The following is a 10,785-nucleotide window of genomic DNA, read 5'->3' on the forward strand; positions in this document are numbered from 1 at the left end:
CAAATAATATGGTATGTTATGGAGGAGTTAATTGTAGTAGGTGTTTTGGGGCTCTTTGAAGCTTGGGTGTTGGAAAGGGTTGAGAGAAAGCTTAGGAAGCGTTAAGAGAAAGTGAAAACATGTTTTAAGGAGTATATGCATGGCCTTGGGGAGAAATTTCAAAATCGCCGTATATATGACCTTGGGGGCTTTAAGGAGGAGTCTGCAATTCAAGAAATAAGCTTTCCTCCTAGGTCCAGAGGTTCTCACTAACTCCTAAAGGTTAATTTCAAATACCATGGGTTATTATACATTGTTTTAGCTTCATAACCCAAATGTTAAAGCTTTGTAAAGTTGTTTTCATAAACTAGTGGTCAATATATAGCATGTAAATGTTTCACAAAAAGAGAAAAAAATTAGTTAAACGTGTATTCTATCTCTCATGACTTTCGTGTGTAAACTCATTTTCGAAAGCAAATTCGGCTAAAGTGAATTTGATTGGGTTGAGATAAAAATAATTAAATTTTGGGTTTATTTAGCCAAACATGAATCCAAAAGAAAAAACCATAATTGAGTTGGATTTAGTGGCTTCCCAAACAAGCTCCCGCTTACTAGTGAAACACAAAAATGTAAATCCAAAGAAAATTCAATTAATGCGACTTTGCTAACATATCGTTTAGAATTTTAATTATATAGATATATATTTTAATAATTTATGCTTTTGAAATAAATAATAATAATTTAATATAGTATTAAGACAGATTTTGAGTTCAATTTTTTTATTTTTTTTATTTTTTTTCCTAATTCAGATATTTCAAAACGTGTTGAAGGAAGAGTTTGAGTTAAAGTTTTCTTGACTCGGAAATGTTCAAGGGAAATGCTAGTGTTCCCACCAGCATCTCACCCCCATCCCACCACCTTTAAGTGATTTTATTTTTTTATTTAATAAATTCATTTTCAGATTTTTACACTTAGGGGTGGTGGGATTGGGGTGGGATGCTGGTGGGAACACTAGCATTTTTCTTTTCAATATTCCAAGAACCCATGCAAAGACCAAGACACGTTGAACATTGAAAAATGCTAGTGTTCCCACCAGCATCCCACCCCAATCCCACTACTCTGAAAATAAATTTATTAAATAAAAAAATAAAATCACTTAAGGGTGGTGGGATGCTGGTGGGATGCTGGTGGGAACACTGGCAATCACGCAATTCTATTACTTCTTTTCTCAATAAAAAAAAATCTGGAATGATTACAGACTGATCACTGATCAGGAACAAGGAAGATGTGTTTTTCAAGATTACTGTTCTTCATATGCTTCATTCTCATACATCCTGTTACTCCCACGGTTGCCCAGCATGTCTGCAGTAGTGGTGGTAACTACCCCAGAAACAGTACCTACGGGGAAAACCTCAAAAGCGTCCTGGCCACCATGTCTTCCAACACTGAAATTGATTACGGATTTTACAATTTCTCCATCGGAGAATACCCTGACAAAGTAAACGCGATTGCACTTTGTAGAGGAGACAATTCGCCGGAAGAATGCCGTAGTTGTGTCAACGCGACAAGTCACGATCTCTTACGGAATTGTCCCAACCAGAAGGAGGCAATCACATGGCCCGATATTATTATATGTATGGTACGATACTCAAACAGAGATATATTTGGCGTTATGGAATCTCAGCCTGCATTTCTCGCTTACGCCACCCAAAACGCATCAGACGTAGAAGGGTTCAACCAGGCACTAAGAACCTTGTTAGATGGACTTAGAAGCCGCGATTCATCAGGAAATTCTACTCGCAAGTTTGCTGCGGGGAGCGCGCCTGCCTCTGCCAGCTTCCAAACAATATACGCACTTGCGCAGTGCACTCCGGATTTGGAGGAGCTGGAATGCAACAACTGTCTGTTGGCGACAATGGGACTTATTCATGCTGGAATGGTGGGAGGGAGGTACGGAACACCCAGCTGTGGTTTATGGTATGAGATATCCGCTTTCTTTGACCTTAGACTACTTGAGGAAACACCGCCACCTCCATCGCCAGTGCCACTAGCATCTCCTCCACTGCTACTACCGCCTCCACCTACACAAGGTATAGTACTCATGCTTCATGCATAAATTCTTTCATAAAATAAAATAAAATTATACGCATATATAAACTGACCAAAGGAGCCATTGAGTAATTATAGGTTGTTTCAACACTAACGTATATACTCTGGAGCTGTCTATTTATGTATTTTAGGTTGCTATAAATTTTGTAAAATTTGAAGTAGCGTTTAAACAACTTTCAAACTGGCCTCTAGTATAGATCGAAGTCATGGAAAACCTTCATAATATCTCTAAAATTATCTGTATAAATCTTTTATATATATATGTTGACTCCCAAATTTCTTACTGAGGGTAGAGTGTGGGATCACAGGTGCTTGAGTTATATATTTACCTATAAAAATGGGCTGTTAACTCGCCAACTAGTTTTAGACAATTGTCATTTTGTATGGGCTCCATTCCCACAGTATATTTGTTCCACTCGGATCATTTTAGCTGTTTAGATAATCATGTTCTTTTGCATCAAGTTTTGTTGCAGTAGGGTGAGTCATGTTACAACTATTCTGAGTTGATATGACTCAATTTGTATAATAAAAGTTCATGAATTCATTGAATAGTTGAAGCAACTAAAAATGCCAGAATGGAGAAATGGTAACAATATGTATGGTAAAAGTTCATGGAATAAATTGAAAGTGTTTGTGTGTGCGCGTTTTGAATGAGTAAGATGCAAAGAGTGCATTATTTTTGTTTCCATGTTGGTATGCTGCACTGCTTCGTACGATTTTCATGAATAGTCAAGTATCTGTCCTTAACTACTAATAGACCAAGCTAGCCTTATTATGTTCGTCCTGTAAATTCTTATCCAATTTATTTTTGCTTTCCTGACTTCAAGATAAGAAGCTTTTATTCACTTGCTGTTAATGGTTGTTTGCAAAATCAAATATCTATGCATCAAGGGTTTTGCTATATTTTGAAATATAGTAGAAATTTTAGTTTAATTTTCTAATTTCATTCTCTGGCCAATCTTCTATAAGGAGAAGTAATCGTTGTATCATTTGATGTGATTCATGTCTTCTTAATTTCAAAGAAGTGACATGTTATTTTCTTTATGTGGTCTTATTTCACTGGATACCGGGCCTTTTTCATGGTACTGAAACAAATAATATGAGTGATGCAGGAATGCATTATTTGGTGGTGCTCGCCCACGAGAACTGGTGAGTGGTTTTATTTAATTTATAATTTGGAATCTTTGTTGCATCTTCATGCTGATGTGATATCATATGCTCTTAATGCTTTTACATTTGGTTTCTTTCTCTCTGTGTGTGTTTTATTTTTTTATTTTTTTATTTTTATTTTTTTTTTTGGGGGGGGGGGGGGGGGGGGGGGTGATATTTATACATGGTTACTAAGTGTTCGAAAAATATTGTTCTCTCTTGTTCCTCTCCCCTTTTACCTCCACACATTTTTCTATTTAATATTCCGGATGGGTACCATTTATTTCTATTGTTCTCCCTTTTTTCTTCTATTATTCAGTGGCTTCATGTTCCCATCTAGACAGTATTGCTGATCATCTTCTCAGGTTCTGAAGGAGCGAGGTCTAGATGATGTTGGGATCAACCATGACTTGGTTCAACAATCTGATAGGCAGTAATTTTCTATTCTTTCTTATATTGTTTTATTACAAATCGCTTTGTTGCCTACGCATTACCATTTAAATTATAAATTAATTCTTAAAGAGCACTTATTGTTTTGTGAAGGATTGAACATAATGTTCCCGGGACTGAAAGAGTTCATGGGCATGCAAGTCCTGTACATTACAGTGAAAAAACGGAGAATCCTCTTGTTGATCAAAGGACTGGAAAGAGATTTGAGAGGAAAGATCAGCGGCAAGACACCGAGAGAGTTGATATGCAGTGGAGGAACTGGCGTAATGAGAGCAGGAGGAATAACAGAGAGCCTGAGAAGCAGCAGCAGCAGGTGGAGAGGCCACCTTCACCAGAGACTTGGCGCAAACCTGTAGAGCAGCCGAAACCAGCCTCCCCTGACTCTGGTGGTCTGCGCTATGGGAAAGCAGCTTCAGCCGTTGAGCTGGCCCAAGCATACTCTAGATCAGTCTCAGATCCAAAGATAGCGGATCCCTTTTCAGTCCAAAGGGGCCTTCCTGGCCGGACCCAAATGCCATTTTCACGGCTGATGGGTCCAACCCCAAGGCCTCAGATTAATGGTTACTGAATATTTGAGTGGTTTGGTTGGCAATTGATGATCATTGTGGTAAGAAGAATGCGTGGTGATATGTGCAAGCTGTGAAAGGACTTAGCCGTTCACCAGTGATGCTTCCTGCACCTGATTCTTTTTTCAGTTTCCTCGAGAAAATGATTGTCATACAAAAATAATTACAATATGTACCCCATGGGTGCCATATTCTCATTACAACTAGGCTTCTTATTTTTACTACGTTTTGTTTCTTTCCTTTTTCTCCTTTGACAAACTGTATTCCTCATCTTTTTAGAGGAGAAAGGGTTCTGTTGCCTTTTTTATTTGAGAGTTGAGGGCACTGTAGCATGGGTTTACTATTTGCATTCATTGTATTCGTAGTAATACCCTATATGGATGACGGATCTTCTAAACCATGAAATGGAGAGGATCTTATTCCCTATGGACTAATGATTCGGCCTTATCATTCGATGAGATCATTTTTTGGTTTTTTGTTTTTGGCAGGTCAATGAGAGTGGTTGAAATTGGCTTAATTCAATTAATATTTTTTTACTAATGGTTGTCCAAATTATGTTACAAGTTTAGGATCATACAAAGGTTATATATATATATATATATATTTATATATATATCAATGAGAGTGGTTGAAATTGGCTTAATTCAATTAATATTTTCTTACCAATGGTTGTCTATATTATGTTTCAAGTTCAGGATCATACTAAGGTTTTATATATATATATATTTAAAAAAAGGTATATTGCTTTAGTGATGGTTTTGGCTAATATGTTAGGTAAATCTTAGGAAAAGCTCCTTCCTAGAAATACGGGAAGTACAGGTGGCATGATAATTTGTGTTTGCATGTCGAATTCGAGTCATGTTGAAGCATGGATATACGATTATATAGGTTAATTTAAATTCTACTCATTTAATTTAACATGTCAAATTCTTTGACCATAATTCTCTAATTTTGTATTGGATGCTTGTGGAGTTTTCATGTAATGTAAAAAAATTGCTTGTTATTATGTCGTATGTCGGGTTTGTGTCATATCGAAGTATGAATGACTATATAGATTAATCCTAACTCGACCAATTTAATTAAACGGGTTAGACTCTTCAACCCTAACATTTTAATTTTGTGATAGACTTGTGACAAATTCGTAGGTCGTATCAAAAATTGTCAGCCTTACTTGAAAGGCCCAAATACGGTCTTGATTCCTTGACATACAGAAAAAAAAAAAAAAAAAATGATAATACCAGTATACTAAATGAGAGGAGTGGATGAAATTTAGTGCCTCTTGCAATTTTTTTTTTTTTTTTTATTTGTTGCTAATTCGCTCTTGGTTTGGTTATTCCCTACCACATACACATTGGTTTCTTAATTATTTTTAAAATTATATATCATCCCATCAATTATATATTATACCATACGCGTTTTTTCAAAAAGAAAACCAGCAGACTTGATGGGATTGCAAAGTCACGTCAACCTTCGGTGCTTTGAAGATTGAACAAGTCCATTACTCCTCTTTATAAATGAAAATCACCGGAATGGCAATATATACATATAAGAATCTTTCCAACTTACAGACTACAGAGTGAGGAACACCGAACGCAGAAGATGTGTTGTTTAAGATTATTCTTATCCTTGTTCTTCTTTCTCGTACTGATACACCCTGCTACTCGCACCGTTGCTCAGCACTGCTATAATGAAAACGGTAACTACACCAGTAACAGTACCTACGGGGGAAACCTCAAAAGCGTCCTGGCCTCCATGTCTTCCAACACCGAAATTCATTACGGATTTTACAATTTCTCCGCCGGAGAATACCCTGACAAAGTAAACGCGATTGCACTTTGTAGAGGAGACATTTCGCCGGAAGAATGCCGTAGTTGTGTCAACGCGACAAGTCACGATCTTTTAAAGGCTTGTCCCAACCAGAAGGAGGCAATCACGTGGCCCGATAAATGTATGCTACGATACTCAAACAGAGATATATTTGGCGTTATGGAATCTCAGCCTTCATTTGCCTTTTTCCGCACCGGAAACGTCTCAGACGTAGAAGGGTTCAACGGGGTGCTAAGACCCTTGTTAAAAAGACTAAGAAACGGCGCCGCATCAGGAAATTCTACTCGCAAGTTTGCTCTGGGAAGCGATTTTGCCCCTAACTTCCAAACCATATATGCACTTGTGGAGTGCACTCCTGATTTGGACCAGCTGGGTTGCAACAACTGCCTGTTGACGGCTGAGGGTTTTATTATAGATGGAAAGCTGGGAGGGAAATATGTGACACCTAGCTGTGATTTAAGGTATGAGATATACGCTTTCTATGACCCTACAGCTGAGGCACCGCCGCCATCGCCAGTGCCACCGCTACCGCTACCGCCAGTGCTACCAGCATCCCCCCCACCGGTACTACCGCCTCCACCTGCACAAGGTATGGTACAAATGCTTCATGCCTTAGAAGTTGAGTATCTCATTTCTTTATTTTCGTGCCATAAAATTATTTAAGTTTCTCCATAAGTTCATGATAAAATTCTTGAGATTTTAACTATTATTTAAGAAATAAAATAGTTTAAATCTCGAGGAAGGTGACTTCTTTTCGGTCTTCGGCACGGCATCTCAGCATTATTAATTGTAAGTAGTGCCCACAGCTAACTACCTTTACGACCCCATAAATATGCATAAACTGACGTAGTCTCTGCCGAGCAAAGATATCTATCCCGCGAGGTTGGCATCCTTTCAAATTATCTGCTTAAATTTAAAAGAATTTGGATATATAAATAATTGAATTAGAAAAAATTCAGAAATATAGGTAATTGAATTTGAAAGAATTTGAGCATACAGGTGATTGTCGTAATTCACCTGACCAAATAAAAATTAGGCTATTGAACCACTTATTCGGTCAGATAAATTCATAAGTGGTTTCTCACAATCACCTATTCAAATTCGGATAAATAATTTTAGAGAATTCTAATCCGTGATATCCATGTTTAACTAAAGGAGCCAACAAGTAATTAGGTTGTTTCAACACGTACGTACATATGATCTGAAGCTGGTTTTGAACTAGATGACACATCATTCAAAATTGGAGCCAAAATATTATCACCAAATACAAGTTTTATTTCAAATGCACATTCTTATTTAGAGCATTCTTAATGGTTTATTTACATCCTTGTCTAAAATATAATCTTTTTTATTTTAACTAACCACTTTTCAAAAATAACATCCAAAGTCTTTTTTTTTTTTTTTTTCTATTTCATTATAATAATATTTTAATTTTCTTTTTAATTTATTATCGTTAAAACCCCATCTCCACTAAAAAAACACCAAACACCAGCACAAATAAATCAGTTCGATCTCCAATTGAAAATAACAAAAGTAGAGTCCTGGTGTTTGCAGGGAAGAAAAGTAACTCATCTCCATCTGCGATTGTTATAGTCGTGACAACTGTTATATCTGCTGTACTAATCATCTGCATCGGCATCTGCTACTTTTATTTAAGAGTGAGGAAGGAAGGGAAGAAAGTAGAAAGTAAGTCAGAAATTGATTTATCTTTCGTTGTTGCCAATTATGATATCCTTGACATAAAAATTAAAAAATGTTTAGACAATTTGTGTTTAGTGATCGATGTACCTCACCTTTAAATAATGCTGAAAATAATTATAGAGTTATTGTTCAAACTCAAAACCTCAGTTTTGATATCACGTTAAATTATGACTTGTTCCAAAAGCTTAAAATGATGAATTTAATATTTTAAAATTCTATATACATAAAACATGACATTTATTTGGAGATTGTTATAAAACAAAACCATCTGCCATCAGTTATTAAATCAGTAATTCTAGATGTTATGGTGGCTAATTGAAATATGAGTGTTCAAGATAACTTCTATTAAGGTATTAATTAAATACATAAATTCATATCTTTTTAACGGTTTATGTTTTTTGGATAATTGATGATTTAACATGGTATTAGAAAATAGGTAATGGGTTTAAATCCTGACTCTCACAGTTTTACACACATTCCAATTAAAATATTCAATGGGAATCACACACGTTTAAGCTTTTGGGATAATTGATGATTTAGTAACTTTTAACAAACCAAATTGAACAATATTACATTAGAAGACAAATATTGTTTTGTTTAGAGTATGGGAACACTGGATTTCAGTAATAAATTTTTTAGAACCCCTTGTTATATGCACATAATAGCATTTGCCTTAGTCTTCTAGGCAGTGCATTAATCTAATTCAACTGTATTCAGTAGTTGTTTCAGGTGAAGCCGAAGATGAAATTAGTAGTGCTGAATCGCTGCAATTTGACTTTGGCACAATTAAAGTTGCTACAGCAAACTTTTCAAATGCAAATAAACTTGGACAAGGTGGATTTGGCGCTGTTTACAAGGTGAATTAGAAAAGTATATTATTTTTGTGGGTCATAATATTTTAAATCAAGCATTAATTATAAACTTGAGGTTTACAAATGCTATATATATTTCCCTTTTTCAGGGTAGACTCCCAAATGGACAAGAAATAGCTGTAAAGAGGTTGCTCAAACCTTCTGGCCAAAGAAATCTTGAATTTAAGAATGAAGTTGTGTTAGTGGCTAGGCTTCAACATCGGAATTTGGTAAGGCTCATAGGATTCTGCTTGGAAGGAAATGAAAGGCTTCTAATCTATGAGTTTATGCCTAATTCAAGCCTCGATAAATTCATATTTGGTATGGTTGCACTTCTATTTACTTAAATGTTAGAATCTATTCATGATAATTTTCTAATTGAAATGTCTAGTCCGCCACATATTTTGGTTTAAAAGATCGAATCATATGCTTTAATGAATATGTAGATCCAATCAAGCGTGCAGTTCTGGATTGGGAAAGACGCTATAAAATTATAGAAGGCATTGCTCGAGGGATTCTTTACCTTCATGAAGATTCTCAACTTCGTATTATTCATCGCGATCTAAAAGCTGGAAATATTTTATTAGATGCAGATATGAATCCTAAAATTTCAGATTTCGGCACAGCAAGATTGTTTATGTTAGATCAAACTCAAGGCAATACGAAGAAAGTTATGGGCACCTAGTAAGTATATCCATGTAGGTTTAGAGCAAATAATTATCAATAGCATGCTATGTGTCAGTAACACTAATATTTACTCCGTGTCATAAAAATATGGAAGCCATTGAATTCGTCTCCCATAAATAAGATGAAATTAAAGAAATTTTAAAATATAAATATGAAAAACTATATTATCATTCAATCTAAACTGATATTGTTGATGTTTATATGTAGTGGATATATGCCCCCAGAATATGTCATACACGGACGGTTTTCAGTCAAATCCGATGTGTTTAGTTTTGGTGTTTTAGTTTTGGAGATAGTGAGTGGGACAAAAATAAGTTCTTTTCGAAAGGGAGAGGATGAAGAAGGCCTTCTTAGTTATGTAAGTACAATTATCTTTGTGTATATTTCTTTTTTGCTTCAAAAGTGGCACTTGATATTGAGAAAGTAAACTAATGTTATCTCTGATATTGTTTACCCACGTAATTATCTATCTTGCAGGCATGGAAAAATTGGAGGGAAGGGACAACTTCAAATCTCATAGATCCCACGTTGAGGTCCAGTTCAACAACAGAAATATTGAGATGCATCCACATTGGGTTATTATGTGTTCAAGAGAATGTAGCTAACAGACCAACAATGGCTTCGGTCCTCCTTATGCTTAATGACGACTCTATCACTCTTTCAGTACCAAAAAAACCTGCATTTCTTATGGATAAAAGCACTATATCAAACATGTCAGCTCGAAGGGAGCAAAATACTAGGGCAATACGGTCAGATCAATCAAGAAGCAGATTTGTTGAAGTCTCGGCAAATGAGGCTTCATTTACTAAGCCATATCCTCGCTAAAATAAACCAAGAGTTATATATTTTAGAAGATAAAATATATTGTTGTTAATGATATATTCAATGATTTCTTTCATTTAATTTCAATTTCATGACAATGGTGATTCATTTTGTTATGGGAAATATGTTAAGACATGATTAAACTAAAAGCCCTCTAGGTACATGTTCTAGGGGAGGAGTGGTTCATATGTGTTATGATTCTAAGTGTCACACATTGATTTAAGTGTAATCTTAACTATGTATATATAAGCTCTTAGGCACGCTCATTTTGCAAGCCGGTTTTTAAAGGTAGGTTCTACCTAAAGTTCATATTATTTGGTATTAGAGCTGCTACCACGTGGAGTATGGAATCAAGATTAGCTCGTTAAGTATGAGATCATATGGGTTTTGGAAATAATATGTTTCTTAAGTAAAATCTATTTATTTTGAATGATGCATATACTAGGTTTGGCTATCTCACGTATTTTTCATGCAATAGATTGGTTCATGATCTCATATATGGATATGAAAATGGCTAGCACTATATGGATTTGACCATTTAAATGAAAGTAACATAATCACTCTTTTATTTGTTCAAATTGGTTTTTCCATATCTAAGCAAGACTATCATAAATAGGTTTAAGCATAAACTTATAAACATAAAA

At 35.5% G+C, this 10,785-nt stretch overlaps 1 protein-coding gene and 1 long non-coding RNA gene across 2 annotated transcripts; both read left to right on the forward strand.

Annotated features, from left to right (window-relative positions):
• Positions 1-1,219: 1,219 nt before the first annotated feature.
• Positions 1,220-10,340, forward strand: LOC133868848 (cysteine-rich receptor-like protein kinase 10). The gene is made up of 10 exons (XM_062305864.1): positions 1,220-2,089; positions 3,603-3,670; positions 3,781-4,233; positions 5,804-6,604; positions 7,618-7,766; positions 8,511-8,638; positions 8,743-8,953; positions 9,079-9,316; positions 9,527-9,677; positions 9,797-10,340. The coding sequence occupies exons 1-10, from the start codon at positions 1,265-1,267 to the stop codon at positions 10,142-10,144; spliced, it is 3,372 nt and encodes a 1,123-aa protein (XP_062161848.1). The 5' UTR covers positions 1,220-1,264; the 3' UTR covers positions 10,145-10,340.
• LOC133869333 (uncharacterized) lies at positions 2,876-4,735 on the forward strand. Its single transcript, XR_009900414.1, has 3 exons — positions 2,876-3,237; positions 3,603-3,670; positions 3,781-4,735. It is a non-coding gene; the product is annotated as an uncharacterized LOC133869333 (long non-coding RNA).
• Positions 10,341-10,785: the final 445 nt, after the last annotated feature.

The sequence above is a fragment of the Alnus glutinosa genome, chromosome 5 (assembly GCF_958979055.1).
Source record: "Alnus glutinosa chromosome 5, dhAlnGlut1.1, whole genome shotgun sequence".
Classification (NCBI taxonomy): Eukaryota; Viridiplantae; Streptophyta; class Magnoliopsida; order Fagales; family Betulaceae; genus Alnus; species Alnus glutinosa.

Bases quoted from the DNA above. Each gene is read 5' to 3' on its own strand.
- LOC133868848 (XM_062305864.1), top strand. From the start codon at position 1,265: ATGTGTTTTTCAAGATTACTGTTCTTCATATGCTTCATTCTCATACAT. The intron at 3,671-3,780 runs GTAATTTTCTAT...TGTTTTGTGAAG, and splicing joins GTTCAACAATCTGATAGGCA to GATTGAACATAATGTTCCCG. The intron at 8,639-8,742 runs GTGAATTAGAAA...TCCCTTTTTCAG, and splicing joins GATTTGGCGCTGTTTACAAG to GGTAGACTCCCAAATGGACA.